Raw genomic sequence first — 19184 nt, 5'->3', positions numbered from 1 at the left:
TTCCCCTCATTAGTCAGTTGACCTCACTTTCCATGAGATCGTTGTCATATAAAAATAAAGATAAAGTGAAAAGTGGAGCCACTGTTTGCAGTTGACAAAACCATCTCAACTCAACAACTCTCAACATTCTCAAGGTCCACTTACCTGCTTGTTCTGGCGCTTTTGACCTTATCAGACAGCTCTCATCAGCAGTCACTCAGGTGCCACTGAACTGTAGATAGTCAAACCTGCCTATGATTTCTCTAATATTTCACACATGCACTGACAATGAAGTTGTCTGTGTTGACTTTGGCCGCTGAACAAACTCAATCTGCTGATGAGGACCATGTGGTTGAAAGCTTCAAAACAAGCACGTTTTGCTCAGAAGCTCAAACTGGTCGGCACTTTGCTGTGTGTTTGTTCCCAATTAAGGAATTAGTTATGTCAGTTAAGAAAATGGCCTGGTTACTGGCATATTTGTGAAGCTTCTAATGAAAGAACAGTAGTCCTTTTTCACAGCAGACATTTTGACCTGTCATATTTGGTGTTACTTATAACATTAACAATGGCTCTGTTCTGTTCAATTTTCAATTTGCACCTGTGCTTTTCGTAGTGTGACATGTCACAGTAGCCGTTTTAATTTTGACATGTTAAAATGAAAAAGGCCTTTGTTTTAAGTTATCCAATGCGAAACAATTTTTCTTGAGCTAATGTACATGTGTAGTTTTAGCATGCAATGTTTCCAATGTGAAAACTGTAGTAATGAGAAAATAATATATACTTTGTCCCGGTTACACGCTGTTAGCGCTGTGTCCTTATATTGAATGGGTTATTTGATCTGAATTTCATTGTAGAATGTATAAAACCTGTTGATTTTACTTTGGCAGATGCATGACAGATTGTTAGTGTTACTTTGACTGTGTTGCACAGTTAGATTGATCTTTAGTCCACTTAAAGGCTCTGCACACCCACACAGGAATTTTCAAATACTCTGGCTGATAGAGCTCTGCTCAGGTTCAAGTTGGGCGGTGCTATGTTGGGAATAACACCATGTCTACCAATTTCTATGTACTAATAAGTAAACAATTTCTATGTACTAATTTGAATGATTAAGTTGTAAGCTGTCCCATCCTAATCTGTTCAGCAAAACTAACTGGAAAGAGAGACACCAATCACAGCCTGTACATACTCACGCAGTTCTTTTTTTTTAACTTACTTGTATGTTACTGCTTATCTGCGTTTTTATGTAAACCACAAGATGGATTAGCGACATTAAGACCGAGATTTCTGACTATTTTATCGGTACATAATCAGTGGAGTAAAATAGCCAACGGGTACTTTTTTGTTGTTGTCTGTTTTGGGCTATATTTTATTCTCTCATATCTGTGAACAAATGTTCATTCCAGCTGGGGTGAAGGAAAATATAATTGATTATTGTATCTCAGCACATACCCATCAAACTGACAGGCTGTATTGTGCCTCATTAATCACTTATTATGCTGCAGGATCCAGACTTTACCAACTGGTTCTAATGATAAAAGGGTAGCACAACCTAGAGCGTAGATTTCCGACGTAGCTGTTACACATTATTGTTCATGTGTTTTTACTGAAACCTTTGAATGATTTAGGATAAAGTAAGGAGTACAGATGAGGAGAAAAACTTTCTTGAGATGAGGATCTAGTGGAGCTGTAATGATAACGCTGAGATGTCCACACCAGGTTCTCTCTCTCTCTCTCTTCCTTACCCTCATTAATTTTAACTACAGACCCACAGTAGAAACACAAGCCATCAATAATGCAGTTCCCCAAAATGCTTCTTCCCAAATAAATGCGGATGTAAGCCAAGTCCTGGAGACAACCTCTAAGGTGTGCTGCTAAATAATCATTTCACATGGAGAGCAGAAGCAATACAGGGGATACGGGTTTACACATATGCCTTTCTGGCTGCATCTTAACTTGTTTAGAATTGGAGGAGAAAGAAAGAAGCCTTCTATAAGCTGCTCAACTAAAAGTGATGAACTGAAGGAAATGAGAGCTGTGGGTGTGAAATGCAATACAGAGACGGAGGCATATGTTTCTTTCGGGCTAAGTCCTCTATAACAGCACTGTATTTTGTTAGTTAAATTGTGGTCAAGCATTTTCTTTGCAAACAGGGCAATTAAATGTTTTGCCTTAGGCCAGAATTAATATTAAAAACATCAGATATGCAGCTGTTTAGCAACATCATCAAGATCACAACACTTTAACAACACTGGGAAAGGTAATGAAATACTCCCGAGAGAAGAAAGCTGAAGGAAAGACCCACAAGCACAGAACGAATCAGTAATTAACAAAGATTTTACAAATGTGCTTCTTCCAACATTAAGGATGAAATGTCATAATTTATTTCAGTTGCCTCGAGAAAACATTAAGTTTTGTCTACTTCAATAACAAACCCAAACCAAATCGATTGCAGCAAATCATTACAAACTGCATGTGTGTGTGTAATCCATGTAGTTAACATGCATTTGTCACAATTTATTGATCCAACACTAAAATGTTGACTGATCTCCAATGATGTTAATGCGCAGACACACCCACATGTTGCATAATATGTTCTTTTGGGTAGAAGTGTTAAATGTTATTGATGATCAGAACAAGGACAATATGCATCATTTGACCCTTAACCCCTGATCTATGACCTTTTTCCATAAGTGATGACCCTTTAAACCTCAGCTTGGCATGTTTTCTTTGTACACATACAGCTTGGAAAACAGGACTAACACAGGATTCAATGTGCTCTGTGGTTTTTGTCTAATTCTAATGAGAAACACGGATACAGTATTTTAATAGAAAAAAAAAATAGCTCCTTTAAATACAGCAAATGGAGCTCAACGCTCAAAATAAGTTGTGTTAAAAGAAGACAACTGCCGAAAGCAAGACATGCTTTGAAAGACAAAAATGTGAGACTTGAGTTTTAACTGCCCACATTACACCAACAAGCAGTGCAGCTTATGTATGTAATCTCATATTTACAATGGTTCAACCCACGTTTCTTTGGCCGGGGCCCAGAATCAATGTGCCACACTGAGCGCCGTCAACAACAACTTTGCACCAACTGTGTGTGTGTGTTCAAATTCAATTGAATCCTGTGGGGTACGGGTTGTTGAATTTTCATTCAGAGTAAGAAAGTCACTTTGATATTTCCCACCAATGCCGCATCTACTTCTTCTTTTCTTTATTTTTCTGTCTTCCCTCATCCACAGCTGCATGTGCCGCTGCTCCAGCGCTTTAATCAGCTACCCCTGCCCTCACTGAGCTCATAGCTCCTCTTTGGCCCATGTGTCCTTGCATGTCACACAGACAGACCCACATACACAAACCTAAAACAGTACATAGCCATTTTCTGACAGCCACATTCTCCCATCGCACACTTGATTGCAAGGATGAGATGCCTACTACTCTTGGGGCAGAGGGTGAAAACAAACACTCAAACAGAAACACACACATATAGTTGAGCACATATAGCACATATTCTGCAGTCTCTGTCACAACCGACTGACTTCTAGCATATGGATATTCCCTGTTCAATTTCAGTCAGGGAGCTTGATCCATAACTACTGGACCTGACAGGAAAGCTCCTCTTGGCTTTGAGTGCACTATGATTGGATCCGGAGCCCTACGAAAAAATAAGAAAACAAAGCTGACAGAGGGAAACTCGCTAGTGTTTTTCTCCTGATTCATAGCACAGAAGAGTACAAACGGTGGCATGAAAAGTTTTGTCATTCCTGGTCAAAGCTTCTGTTACTCTGAATAGTTAAATGACCAAAAGATAAAATGATCTCCAAAAGCCATAAAGTTAAAGATGAAACATTCTTTTCAACATTTTCAGCAAGATTAGTGTATTATTTTTGTTTTGTACATGTTCAGAGTGAAAAAAAGGAAAGGAGCACCATATAAAAGTTTGGGTACCCCAAGAGCTTTGAGCTCTCAGCTAACTTTTACCGAGGTCTCAGACCTTTATTAACTTGTTGGGGCTATGGCTTTTTCTCAGTCATCGTTAGGAAAGTTCAAGTGATGCAAATTTCAAATCTTTATAAATAGTCTGACTCCTCAAACTGTGTTCCAACAATCAGCAGCCATGGGCTCCTCTAAGCAGCTGCCTACCACTCTGAAAATTAAAATAATTGATGCCCAGAAAAGCAGGAGAAGGTTGTAAGAAGATAGCAAAGTATTTTCAGGTAGCTGTTTCCTCAGTTTGTAATGTAATTGAGAAATGGCAGTTAACGTGAACAGTGGAGGTCAAGTTGACGTCTGGAAGACCAAGAAAACTCTCAGAGAGAACTGCTCAAAGGAGTGTTAGAGAGGCAAATCAAAAGCCCCGTTTGACTGTAAAAGTACTTCAGGAAGATTAAGCAGACTCTGGAGTGGTGGTGCACTGTTCTACTGTGCAGCGACACCTGTACAAATATGTACGATCATTGGAAGAGTCATTTGAAGAAAACATTTCCTGCATCCTCACCACAAAATTTAGTGTCGGAAGTTTGCAAAAGAACATCTAAACAAGTCTGATGCAATTTGGAAATAAGTCCTGTGGACTGATGAAGTTAACACAGAATTTTCTGGCCACAATGAGTGAAGGTATGTTCGGAGAAAAAAGGTTGCAGAATTTAATGAAAAGAACCCCTCTCCAACTATTAAGCACAGGGTTGGATCGATCATGCTCTGGGCTTGAGTTGCAGCCAGTGGCAAAGGGAAAATTTCACTGGTAGAGGGAAGAATTGATTCAGTTAAATACCAGTAAATTCTGGGAGCAAACATCACACTGTCTGTAAAAAAGCTGAAGATGAAAAGAGGACGGCTTCTACAACAGGATAATGATCCTAAACATACCTCAAAATCCACAATGGCCCTCACAATCCTCCGACCTAAACATTGTTGAAAATCTATGGATAGACCTCAAATGAGCAGTGCAAGCAAGACGGCACAAGAATCTCACAGAACTAGAAGCCTTTTGCAAAGAAGAATGGGTGAAAATCCCTCAAACAAGAACTGAAAGACTCTTAGCTGCTACAAAAAGCATATACAAGCTGTGATACGTGCCAGAGGGGGTGTTACTATGTACTGAAGGGCCCTCTCTCATTTTTGTTATTTTGAAACTCTTCATGCCACTGTATGCTAAATGTTATCCCAGCATACGCTTCTTTCCCCTATGACACAATGATACAGCATCTGTCTGCAGCTGCCAACCTCTGAGGTTTCCCTCGCTTAAGCCTGACCTGGGAGAAACTCACCGATCTCACAGCTCTCCCCAGAGAAGCCCTGAGGACAGTAGCAGCTATAGCCATCACCTTCCTGCAGGCAGCTCCCTCCATGGAGACAGGGATTGGTCTGGCATGGGTTATTCTCCACTGTAAAGAGAGACAGAGAGAGAGAGTGGAGGGAGGGTTAACTGACAAATGTGAATTTATAATTTATTTTCTACAGAGAAAGAGCATTATGAAAGTGCCTGCAATGTTGACAAACTACGACAGGCATTGAGCCAGCATTAGGCCCGTCATTATCCCCACCCAGCCCATCCTCCCGCTGCTGTCTGACAGAGACAGAGGAAGAGTAGAGTTGGCAGACAGTGCGTAGACTCGTCCCTGTCTCTATGACTTTCTACAAGGTGACAGATTAGCTGTTGTTGCGTCTGTCATGCCCGTTTATCATGACTGATGCTCGCCAGGCAAAGGACAATGTGCTGAGTTGACCCCCTCCTACCGTTCTCCTGCCTCCCATCCCAGCTCCTGCTGATGGTACAAGGTCCTCATAAATTAGCTGATCATCACCCAGTCATGCATACAGGTGGGTACCTATATTTATAGTGCATTATCGCATTGCAGAGGAGGTAATAAACACACTTTATGTTGCTGGGCTATAATTCCATACCTCCTCCTGGGAAATGTTTTTGCAGATGAATGGTGGACATTGAGAAGATTAAGTTGTAATTATTGCTCTTATATTTTAGGATGGGATGGAGGGAAGAGAATTTGACAAGGACTGTTAGCGCGTAGAGCAGGCATCAGGATTTTTTATTCTGAGTGCAAAGAAGGACTGTGGGGAACTGGCTAGATTAAGTGTCTTTTTATTATCCAATCCTGATAGGATTTCAGCCCCTGACACAATCTGTCAGGCCATCTAATACACTGCATCTTCTCCATAATAACACCCAGACTCACTTAATCATGTATGAGCAGAGAGATGCTGTGCAGAACAGAGTGCAGTTTCCCCAAAAGTCTGTGAATGCTGTCGTGTGTGTGTGTTTGTCTGTGTTTGTGTGTGTGTGTGCGTGTGTGTGTGTGTGTGTGAGAGCATTTATGCATATGTGTTTGTGTGCAAGAAGATGTGTGTGTATTTCTGGATGTTTGTCTGTCCCTGACTCATTGCATGCTGGTGAGATATAATGTGAGTGTGTGTTCAATTTCCTGTGAAACAGGGTGATAGACTCCCACCGCTGCAGAGAGCTTGCTGTTGATACACTGGGCAGGGGAGGTGATGGAAAGGCTGCCTTTGAAAATACATAAAAGTGATTGGCTGAATGAGAAAAAACATTAGAAACAGGCTCATTTCTTAAATCAACAGCAGGGAGGGGGAAAAAAAACAATACTGTACGTGATTTGAAAACATACATTGCTTAAAGGTTAATGACATACTGATGGAGATGGTAAAATCTGCAAGCGCTGAGCAGTGAATCACACATAAAATAAAAGAAGCACACTGAATATGGTCAATGTGAGTGCTTGGATGGGTCTAAGAATGTCAGGTAATGGAGGAGAAGAAACAGAGGAAAGAGGTGAAGGGAAGGAGCTATTAAAGTCATTGTTCATCCATCCATCTATCCAACCATCCATCCATCCATCCACCAGGGGTCAAATTTAGCTGGAATGATATGGAACTGACATTTAGTCTCTGTACATAATAGCAGTAGACATGAAACACACTTACTCCTTTTAGTTTTACAGTGAGTCACCAGAGAGTTAATAATGTTTCACATTTCAAACTACAGCAGAAATACATTATGGGAAATATATTTTTTATGGTAAATAATCAGTGTTGGGGATAAGCGATGCTACAAGTTTTGAAGCTACTAGTTTAACTACGTTTTCCAGTTGCATTTGAATAGTGCAACAATTTTCAAAATGTAAATGTAATGTTTCAAGTAGCAAGCTATTTTTTTCCAGGCAACCAAATGCTACATACATCAATTTGTATTTCCCCTACTGTCAACCACAGCCCCAACCTATCGCTAACCTCAACCTGTCGTTTTCTGTGATGTCTAACCTCAGCCCAACTTTACCCTGACCCCAGCCAGTTATCAGTGCAATGCCTAACCATAACTTAACCTGGGCCCCAACCACGAGAGGCAACTGTATGGTGAACACTATTTAAGGGAGCAGACTTCAACTTTCTGCTCCATTCTGTTGACCTCTAACTGCAGGTGGACTTTAAGAGCCAAGAAATACTCTCTAAGAGCCACATCATATCTTGCACATTCACTCTTTAATTGATTTATGGATACTGCAATTTAAACAACATTTATTTTTCTCAACTGCCCGAAGTGAAACTTACTGAAACTTAACATTAACTGGTTATTGTGTAATGTAATTATGTGCCATTCTTCTATCAGAGAAGTGTATGAAGGCGCACTACACTGGTAACAACCAGAAAATCCGTTTTGTAGTTAATTACACCACAAAATACTTGAGCGCATTTATTTATTACATTACTGAACAGTAAATGTTTCTTGGTGGGACATGCCTTTGTTGTATTAGGCTACGTTTTTCGAAGTTATGATAAATCATGATGTTAATCTGTTTCCGACACCATAGAAAATATCCAGTGTGATGTGACTTTCACTGTTATAATTATTTGCTGTGTTGTGAAATCATGCCCAGAATATTGTTTTGCAGTTGCCATATGTTACAACCTGACTATGGACGGCACTCTGTCATCGCATCAGGCAAGTGTGGATAAAAGGATGTCACCCAGAAGTGTGTTTTCATGAAGTGGAGTAGATAGAGCAGGGAGATTATCAGCAAGAACATAACGTCTACTTTCACTGCTGCCGTCCACAGCAATTTTTCAGGTAAATTAGGTGATATGATGTGAGAAGCTACTTTGACTAAATCTTGGACTACGCTCACTCGGGGTGACAAATCCAAAATTTCAAAATGCTGCATTTTTGTAGGAATCTCAATTTTTCTCTCTCTTTTTTTTAAGGTCTCATGTAAGTTCTATGACAATGATGGTATTGGCTAAAATAATCAGCCTAGAAAGGTGTAAAATTGAGACATTACGACCCTTCTGTCTCTTACGCAGTTTTCTAGCCAAGCCTAAAATGTTAAACCCTTTTTTTCCTCAACTTGACTCTTTCTGTTGTTACTATTCCACATCTCATTTTAGGGAAAAGGTACCCAACACATTGCTATTTGAAAAGCTGCCAATTTGTGAAGGTCGAGAGCAACATACTTGCAAACTGGTTAATGCACAGTATATACTGTGTGTTGATTTAGCAGCATCGAGGTATTATGGCTCTCTCTCTCAGAGAGAGAATATTTTTAATCACCATGTAAGATCTTTTAAAAATGTTGCGTGCAAAACTGTTTGGAATATTGTGTGAAGATTTGCAAGAAGAAAAAAAGGTGCTAACACTAACCCGAGGCAGACATGAAACCAAATACACACAACAGGTTTGTCCTGTTTAAAAGCAGATAAAGCAAAACAACAGAAGAAGAAGAATCCTAAGAAAGACTGCGAGGCTATGGACATAAGATTCTACTAATGACCACCCAATGGACGTTTTTCACAGCAGACATTTGGGCATGTCGTAGCAGGAGATGTACATGTATTACTAATAACATTATATATGACTGCATTCCATTTAGGTGAGTTACTTCCAGGTTGCTAGTATTGTGCCTACTGGCCCACAGTCATGGCTTACTGTGACACTTAATGGAACTGGGCTATTATTAATGAAATTTATATCACCTGTGCTTTTCCTGCTACGGTATAACATGTCAAAATGACTGTGGTGAGAAATGTCTTTTAAGCAATAAATACATAATTCAACATAACTAAGAGTCTACAGCCATGCTAGCCGCTTTGTGAGGCCATACTTAGGCAAAGTGGTGCTTAACTAAATGCTAACATTAGCATGCCCACATGCTCACAATGACATGCTAACACAACTGGTTTAACACATGTAGCTTCTTAGCATGCTAGTTAACACTTAACACAAAGTACAGCCAAAGCTGATGGGCATGTCATTAATTCTGGAAGTTTAGTGTATTAGTCAGTAAACAAAATATTGGACAAATTAAAATTGACTGATCATGGAACTAGATGAAAAGTCAGGGGATGACCAAAGATATTATAAATCATCATGAGGGGAACGTCGATGTCTGAACTTCTTTTCAGAGCTGTACATTTTCACTCAAAACCACAAATGTCATGCTTATGGCGGCGCTAGAGGAAAAATCAGGGATCACCAAAGTTATTAGAATTTATCCTCTGGGACCCGTGATTGTAAAAATATTATGGCAATCCATCTGGTAGTTATTGAGATATTTCAGTGTTGGATTGACTGATTAACATTGCTAAATAGCTAAAAAAAAAAAAAAAAAAAAAAAAAGTCTGTGAAGTTCTAATCATGATACTCAACCAGCTAAGTACATTATTAAAAAAAAAAAAAAAATCATATTATTCACTAACAGCAACTCAGAATGTAATACCTTTAAGTCCTTTGCAACGCTACTGCTCAGTGTAAAAGCTACAGGTGTGAATGAATGATAACCTAAAGCCGTGTTGACAGACTTTCACTGTGTGTGAGAAAATGCAGCCTTTTTCTCATTCATTTGAAAGGGGGAAGCACACATTCCTGTTAGATTACTTTGTAACGTGAAGGCTGCATTTCTCCTGTTTACTCCCAAATCATCGCAACAACTGATAAAACATTTGTATCTGTGATAACTTTCCAGAATTGTAAAATCCTGTCTGTGAGTATTACAAGCCACTGAGCTGTGTTTACTGATTAATAAGCTTTTGTACACATAAATCTGTTCCTTCAGTTGGACTACATGGATCTTATTTCATTGTCTCACTGTTTTCTGCTGTTTAAAGCAAAGGCAAAAGCAAAAATCAGATATGCTGAGGTAAAGATCGAACTGCCTGAGGCGAGAGTTCAGTTAAAAATAATCTACATTACATTGGTTTTCTTCAAAATATAATTTTATACATTATTTTAAAGCTTACACAAATTTAGTAACATCTCACAGCATACCTGTGAGCTCTAAAAAGCCTTCTGTGTTCGTTCATCTGCCTTTGTCACACTTGTACTGTCAAAGATAAGTCTGACATCTGACTATCTCTGCATGCATTTATGGTATTAAATTTAAGCCACACAAAGGTCTCCTCGGTCTGAATCACAGCCCAGGCGGACATGTATCTGCTGCAGTGGAGAAGGCAGTGATGCATGCAGTGTAACTGACAGCCGAGGACCAGGTCATCAGGTAGCCACAGCGAGGAAGGTTCCAGGGGCCGAAAGGTGAACTTATCATGACCGTGCCCCCAGTCAATCACACCACAGTGAGTAGCTCCCTTTTCTGTTGATATCTGCATTAATACTGCACATGGGTTGACTTTGCCATCGTGAAAAATGACAGCGACACATCTTAAACTCTTTGGGATTAAAGTGGAAGGCATTACCAACTGACAGAAAAAATTGAAGCAAACCTAGTGTTTATTAACTGTGTTCATTCATGTGTGTGGGCACGCATGCATTAAATACCCTAAAAACCTTAAAAGTGTATTCCTATTGGTCCATTTTTCAACCAGTTCCAGCAAAATGAGGTGAAATGAGCTGAAAAGGACTTTTCCTCAGCTACCATCTACCAGCACTGATAACGTTGGCTGGGCTGTCTGCAGTAATACAGACAAAGTGCTGAGCTGTAGCAGAGTAGGACATTGATCCAATCTGCAGACAATTAGTAACGACTTATTACACACAAATGAGACCGTGCTCGTCACCATCTGTCTGTAAACAGTAGCCTGCACACTTAGCAGCAACATCATATGTGCAACATACAGAACAGACTAAACGTTTCGGGGCTCTGTGACTATAGCAACAACCCTGTCCAAAGAAATGATCTGCATGAATGGATGAATCAGCCCTTAACAGGTAACTTAAAATGAGATGTGACTGGTTAAACATCCACATCAGGGCTGTTATTTCTATGGATGACATTTTGCGGATAATTAGGAATGTCGGTGCAAATGTGTGTGTGTACATGCGCATCGACGAAAAATTAATTTGAAAGTGAAAAACAGATTTAAAAGAAAGCATGGGAGAGAGGGAGAGATGAAGGAGAGAGACTCTGGTCCATGGGAAAGAGGGAAGGCCAGGATACAAATTAAAATTTAGTGTAGAGAAGCACAAGTATACAAGGATGAAATGGACTGAGAATGAGAGAGAGAAAATGTCAGCTGGGGAGGGACAGAAAGTCACAGAGGGAGCTATCGTACATTTCCTCCTCTCTTAATGCTTGCAGCTAGCTTATGATTAATTACACGCCGGTCTTAAAATAGGTCGCCTCTTCCATCCCCACTGCGCGTCTTTCTTTTTCCTTGTGAAAGACAGATAGAAAAAGAGAAGGAGAGAACACTACAGTCCAAAAAAGAGAGGGTGGTGGAGACAGAGAGTCTTTGCAGAAACATACAATAGGGATGAACACAACATGGAGACAGGGGGAAATAAAATTAAGGGTTACAGGGGTTCAGCTTTCAGGGCTGAGGTTTGTGGTGTGGCACAGATACATACTTACAAAGTAGATAATGCATATTCTTCTGAACAGATACTCCAACTTCTCTTCAGTCCTGTGCAGCATATCTTGAAATACAGCATGTTCTTGCGCGTGACTTTTTCCTGCTCTATTAGGTCACCTTAAGATTTTTCTAAGCTTCTCGGGAGAGAGATTATCTTAGCGTTGTGGCATATTTGGGGAACTACTCCCCGATGTCAACACATACATGCACCCGGGATTTAGAATGGACCATAAAACAGGATTCCGATAGCGGAAATGTCTTGAAGTCTGAAGCTGACTGGTTAGCAAATTCATCTGAATGGAAGCCTGCAGAAAAGGTTGTGCTGACAGGAACACTGAACTCTGCATGAATAAACGTGCAACAGCCACCCACTCACAGAATAAAACTGCACACACACGCACTTACATTTACTGTATATACACCTGCTTATCACCCACCGCGTTGCTGTGCCTAGACTCACTGAACCTTGTAATAGCTTTGCTGAGACAGATCATGCCTCGCCCTTTTCAAGTGTTCCCCTCTATGAGCGTGATAAGCCATCACCTGGGCCCAGCGAGAGCTGCCCCGTTAAAATTTAATGCTACAGCACATCCCTGAAAGGTACTGAGGCACACAGAACAGTTAGAGCCATATGGATGGCTACGCTTAACTGCAAAGTACGGGCTTCAATACAGTCGTCGTCGTCACTGTAATGGCTCGATGTGTCTGTAGGGTGAAATATTCAAATTGTCACTTGCATGATGGCTAGAGTGAATGTTTGTTTTGTGCATTTAGTGATGATGCAGAGCAAGGGAAGACATACATTATGTATCGGTGAAAGTGGCTCTGCCATTGCTGCACGTCACCTAAGCCAGGCTCCACAACGAACCTAAATTGAGACTTTTCTGCAGATAATTCATTGTTACTTTGAAATGGAACAAAGTACATGAAAGGTGACTGAAATTATATTTAATGAAAAATTCTGGTTTATTACTACTAGGGTCTTATTTTCGCAGCATTGCTACAGCAACATCCAACAGGGGAGAAAAGGGGAAAAAACATGTTCTTTGTTACAACATTTTAAAAGTTTGCTTTTTACTGAAATACTGGACATGAAATCCAAATACCCAAACAGAAAATAACACATTGACGTTAGAAGAAAAGATCACTATTTGGTTACACTTCTATGCACTGTGTGAAAAGGGGTTGCAAGTAGACACTGGTAAATTTAAAAGGGATCACAAGCCAGAATACAGCTGGTCTAAACCATGAAGAAACTCACACTGAGAGGAAAATAGCCGCATTATATCAAATTTGATACGCAGCTGATATAAAACTGTGAAACAAAGAGCGCTTGGTGACGAAATTAATCTGGACATGTGGTTGTAAAGGCCAGAAAACTACAGCATTATTAATCCAAGGGGTCACATACAGTATAAAGTCAGCTGTTGTACAGAATAATAATGTAAAACTTAATTGATCTCTCCACCACAGGGAGATCAGAACACCTGTTCTGCTACCTGACTGGCAGAAGGTCAGCGCTCAAGGACAACTGATAAGTTACTGTAGATACCTGCTGAAACAGAGCTTGAATCCAGCTTGGCCACTTGAAAGGCTACAGATGCCCCCCTGCACCCTTTTGGGACTGTACTAATATCTTAGAGGGAAGGTTGTATTTGGAGCAGGTGTAGTGATGTGATTACTGTACTGAGCCTGAGCAGAGCAGCCTCTGAAAAACTAGGATTGATGAGCACTGCAGGGGAGGGAGCTGCTATTTCTGTCTGTCTGACCACATGTGTTGCCCAGTATCTGGCTGCATATACACACCTCTGTGTGTGTGTGTGTGTGTGTGTGTGTGTGTGTGTGTGTGTGTGTGTGTGTGTGTGTGTGTGTGTGTGTGTGTGTGTGTGTGTGTGTGTGTGTGTGTGTGTGAAAACAAGCCTGGAGTAGATTGCAGTCTGTAATTTCAAGCAGTGCTCTAAAACATTCCACATGTAATCCATTACAGCAACGCATTAATTTTTAATGAGAATGCTTAAAGTTGCAATCAACTCCGGATTTCTTAAATGACAAAGACTACCTTGCCAATATAATAAACTGTTCGAAGTTATTATTTATTTAAATAGTGCTCTTATCAAGTCAGTCATATTTTTATGGTGTAAATCAACCCTGCAGGTGTATGTGATATAAGAGACGGTGCTGTGGACATGCAAGAAGAAAAGAAGTCAAGTACCACTCATTTAGAATATACTTTCATAATAAAAAATACACAAATATTCAATAATAAAAAATTTACTGACAATTGCAGAACAGCATTTCTGATTCGATTTCCATGCAGAGTCTTTGTAAATTGAAACTTGTCGTTTTCAAATTCACCTCTTTTCAACTGCGGAAAATGTTTTTTTTCCTCCACTCCGCACAAGCAAACAGACACACACTTGCACGCACGCACACGCGCACACAAACTATGAAAAGCGTGACACTTGCAATTAGTTACAGTGCCAGAAGCCTGAGACAGCAGAAAGCAGCCGATGCGCTCTTAGTGAGCACCTCGTGGACCGAGCGTCACACTGAATCAGCCTGGAAAGGACCAGGGAAGAGTAACATGCCAGCAATTCTATACAACCCAATTCAACAGGCCTGCGTGACGACACTGACGAAGAAATTGAGGGTCTATTGTTACAAGAGCGGCACTTGTGGCGTCTCCATTCGCCCTAAATAAATTGCATTATCTGGGCTGTCGGAGTGGCAGGAAAATAATCCATCCTGGCTTATCATCACAAACACATTCTATCCACTTTGGTTTTTTCCACTTTTCTCTTCAACGTGTCTTTGCTCTCATTTTCTGGGCTTTGTGTAATGAGAATATTGAATTGACCGCATTCTCCTCTTTATAATCATCCAATAAGATTTTATACACACACTTGATGGAGTGTAGGCAAAATAAGAGCCTGTAACAGTTACTGTCAGTGATGTATCGTGAATTATTCATACTGTGACTTGACATGATTACTGCAAAGAACATGTTTTGTTACATGTCGAATGACCCCACAGTGCAATCATGCATGTATTCACGATTAATATGCCATCAAATTAACAGAGAGATGTCACTGAACAAATAGATATTCCTATTTGGAGACTTTCATGTTCGCGCAAGAAGTGGTGCAGAAAGCTAAAAGACAAAAGGCTATGGTCTTGACCTTGAAATGCACTTTGTCCATCAGTATGGTGTTTTTGTGCTCCGTGCAGCAAGTATGGTGTGAAAGTGAAAAGCGAGGTGCAACAAATAAGAGCCAAATCAAGAAGGGGAAGCGGGGTGTTGGTATTCTGGCTAAAATTGGGTCACATTTTAATGTGGTTCCACAAGCAAGTCTATACAAAATGGGTAACGAAAATGTTCAGCATTATGTAATAATCCTGGGTAATGAACATAAACACTTTGATTACATACTCTCCGGCCACTTTACAGATTTAAATCAACATAAAAAAAAACAAACATCAAATGTAAAGTGATTACAGCCAGAATGAGGGTAAAACAAACTATGATATGAGTAATTCATTTTGTTATCTGTTGCTGTATGTCCTCCACTGTAACATGAAAGCTGCTTAAAAATGTATTTTTATTACAATTATTAAGAAGGGAAAAGCACACAGCACATGGTCAAAGGGATCTCCTCCATTTGATTTTTAGATGCATTTTTTTTTACTGCAATATACAGTAATTACTAGAGTGACTGGTGTAATTGTTTTGGGTAACTCTCAAACTGACTCGAGAATCAAGTATTAACTGTACAGAATAGCTATTGTGTGGATCCCTGTGTTTCACCATAAAACCATGGATCACTACAGAAAACAACCTGACAAGACTTTCGGTATCTCCACAAATATAAATTCAGCTCACAAAGGCATATCATTAGCCTTGGCAACACATTTGTGGTGCCGGATATTTGTGTCTTGTCAGTCTCCAGCTCACAGAAACACTATTTTCCTGCTTGGAGAAGCCAATCTGCACTCTTCTATTGTCTCTATTCGGTGAGCCATTTTCATCATGCCCCACTGTGATTGGCAGAGCTGCTTAAAAGGGATGAGACCCATAATATGACTGGCTGAGAAGACAATGATTAATCACCTAACCCTCCTTTTTATATTCTACTTCTCCTAGACCTCTGGCACATATTGTGCTGAGCCAATATAAACAAAAACAACAGGTACGTTTGGACGCGTCCTCAGTGGCCTAGCTCACATGACCTTGTGCTGTTTGTTACTAATACACCACTAGAAAATAGCTCTAAACTAGAAAGACACAAAAGCAGGAGACACAAACACACAGATCAGGGATCTCATACTCCCTTGTCTGCATGTTCATCTTGTTCTACTATCAACAACTTGTTCTGACAGCAGAGCAGACTATTAGGAGAAGTGAGCCAGGGGCAGGAGGGTATGTCTGGAGACCAGCATAAATCTCGAGGAAGAACTACTTTACATGACCTCACAGTGCCCCTGCCAACAGAAAGGCTGAAAAGAAGCTTGTTTTCCCAAAATTCCTCTAAGCAATCATCACAATTTGCTAACATAACCTCTCTCTTGTTAGCTCACCAGATTTTGTAATTTACACCTTCATAACCACCACCTGTATCCATTTAGAAACCCTCCTCCCCTTGAGACAAGTCATCTTTCCCTGTCTATGAATCCTCCCTGCTGGGACAGATATATGGGTGTGTCTGACATGCCCTACACGAGGAGACCCCTCAACCCTTCCACTCGCTGTAGGCTGGCTGCCGCATGATGTGTTGTGACTGACGCCGGGAGCCGAACACTCCTGTCACTGCCCCTCTCTGCCCTCAGCGCCAGTGAGTGTGAGTGAAGTCAGTAAGGAAACCTAGCAGCTTGAGAACCCCAGCTGGGGCACTCATCCTCTCCGCTGCCACTCCTCTGTAGCTAGAAAATAACTCAATCTGAAATCATACGTCTCACTGTTAACCTCATTTTCGTCAGCGTGTGCCTGTATATGTGCGTTGCTGACGGATATGTGGGTGTCTGATTGCAACTGGAGAATGAAAATGTGAGAGTAACATCTCAGGGATGCTGCTATTCAAATCTTGTTGGAGGTGCTACAGGCATGATAGACCCCCTACTCCCACTGTCTGGTGAGCAGTTTCACATCCTCATAAATCTATATCCAGATCATTCTCGTTCAGAGGTAATAAAAGCAGAAGGAAACTTATCTGGAAAACAACATGGCTGTGTTTTTCTCCCTTCTTTGTCCTCTAAGAGGACAGTTCTTGATACAGATGGAAAAGTGAAATATTCTTTCAGCAAAAGGAAGCTGATTTCTGACGTTTAATCTGATAATGCCTAAATGCTCCACTGTAACAGTTACCCAAATAACCCGCCCAGGTTAGTTGCTCCCACTCTGCACAGCCGCACAATGACTCCACATAGAGGATTATATTCCCTTTGACAGCACCTTTCCAAGCTCTCTGTGTCGATCCATCCCTCCCATCATCTCCCAATTGGTGGCACACAGAGGTGATGTTGTTCGTTGTTTTATGAAAGTCTATGCACCCTCAGGGGCCCTACGGCTGTACCTGACCATAAAAACTCGCAGAAAGGGATGCATCAGGGAAGAAATTTTAAAAAACAAAACAACCCTTGTCTGTGAATCACTGTCTGTGTTTTTAATGGGGTGACATATGGCTCAGCAGAGGTCTTCTCTTATCTAGTTTACGGAGGTGGCTAAATGAAAATGACTACAATAAAATCAGAGGAGATGACGACGCCTGAATGCTCTAATAAGCATTTGATGGTTTCATCTGCTCTGTGGCTAAATGTTTTAATTTTACTAGTTTTATTCCTCATTGTGCCAGTTGGTTTGACTGTCTTATTCAAAAGCCAAGAGGAACAAATGTTCATTGTATTTGACTGATATGGGAGGTGTACTAATCAATATAAACTGCCAATCTAAAAATGAAAAGGCATCGAAAGTTAAATGTCAGACAAAGACCATAAATTCTCTAACAACAATGCTTTATGAATATGTGAGCATAAGGCAGTGTAGTAATAAGACCAACATATGATTAAAAAGCATATGTTGTGCCCAGGGGAACAGAAAACCAGAGCAGAGCATCCATTCTTACTGTGCTGCTGAAGTTAACACAGCACTTTGGTCTGCATCCCCACATTTCTTTAGAGGGCTGTGAGAAGAGAAAATATTCAATAAAAAAAAAAACAACAAAACTTGTTTTTCTATTCTGCCTCAGATCTGCTACCAGTAACAGTCAAGATAATCAGTCATTCATCTGCCATAATGGGAGCTCTGGGTCATACAGTCTAGAAAATAAAATACAGCTGCCTGTGATGGGGCTCCTAGAGGCTGAATAATAACCAGGTTTTTCTTGTGGCAGCAAAGATAATAAAGAACTTTTATGATGTCATAAAAATGCCGGTTTAAGACAGCGTTTCTTCAGGCTCACCGAAGAATATTAAACTCAAATTTGGATGGGGTATTAGCTTTACAAACATTGCTGTTTGTTTCATTGACTTACACATTTGTAAATCAACACTTTCCAATCCTCAAAATGTCAGTGAACACTCTGTAAACTGAAATTTTTCTTGAGCTTGTTGTACAGATAAAAATCCCTCAATTAATTTAATTTTATTACTGTGTCTTTTAATTTAACAGTTTAAAATACTGCACTTTGCAAAACAGCAAATATTTGCCTTTCATATCAGTGCTCGCTGTAATGTTCAATGACCTTTTCCAGGCTCAGCACTTGACTTGGTCCAGTGAGAAACGTGTATGAGCTGCTGTGCTTACACACATGTGTAAACAAGACTTCTTGAGGGGCTGAAATTTGCTGTGAGAAGAATTTTTTTTTCATTGATAATGTCTGTCTGTGGTCGGGCGTACTTTAGACCACCTTTTCAAGTGGTACCGTACCCACACAGTTTGTTGATCCAGGCGCAGGTCCCTGATGTGATATTTCAATTTCAGATTAGCATTATTAGCCACAGTATACTGTTTACCTGGCACCTGAGATCCTGACATAGTGGCTAATCTGAAGCTGCTGGCATCACGTAGGGAGAAACAGGACCCCGCCATTTTATCCGAGAATATACAGTAGATAGGTGTTTACAGAGAGTTTGACATTAGGGACTTAAAGCAAACTCAGTGGATTTTGAGCTGCTTTGCATCGTCATATTTATCAGCAGTCAGTGATTTACACAAAAGGCTCAGTGTGATTTCTCAACACAGTCTACTTAAGCTCATTTTCAACACTGTGGTTACTTCGTTATTCCCCTGGTTAACAGGATACAAAGACTATGCTAAGTCAGCAAAGAGCGGTGTGTAATGCCGTTTCAACCCACACCACGATGGAGCCCAG

At 40.4% G+C, this 19184-nt stretch overlaps 1 protein-coding gene across 2 annotated transcripts in view; it reads right to left on the bottom strand.

Annotated features, from left to right (window-relative positions):
• ncanb (neurocan b) overlaps nucleotides 1-19184 on the bottom strand; it is a 103558-nt gene that overhangs the window by 50683 nt on the left and 33691 nt on the right. Inside the window, exons 9-10 of one of the 2 annotated variants that reach the window (XM_040127850.1) lie at nucleotides 5253-5369; nucleotides 3429-3637 (exon numbers count right to left, since the gene is read on the bottom strand). In XM_040127850.1, coding sequence (XP_039983784.1) covers nucleotides 3618-3637; nucleotides 5253-5369 — 137 coding nt within the window. In that variant the 3' untranslated portion in view covers nucleotides 3429-3617. Of the gene's footprint in view, nucleotides 1-3428; nucleotides 3638-5252; nucleotides 5370-19184 lie in introns of those variants that run through there. The other variant, XM_040127848.1, reaches the window with a different exon arrangement.

This window comes from Xiphias gladius, chromosome 6 (assembly GCF_016859285.1).
Source record: "Xiphias gladius isolate SHS-SW01 ecotype Sanya breed wild chromosome 6, ASM1685928v1, whole genome shotgun sequence".
Taxonomy (NCBI): domain Eukaryota; kingdom Metazoa; phylum Chordata; class Actinopteri; order Istiophoriformes; family Xiphiidae; genus Xiphias; species Xiphias gladius.
The sequence above is the reverse complement of the archived record's forward strand: the minus strand, read 5'-3'. Positions and strand labels throughout refer to the sequence as shown.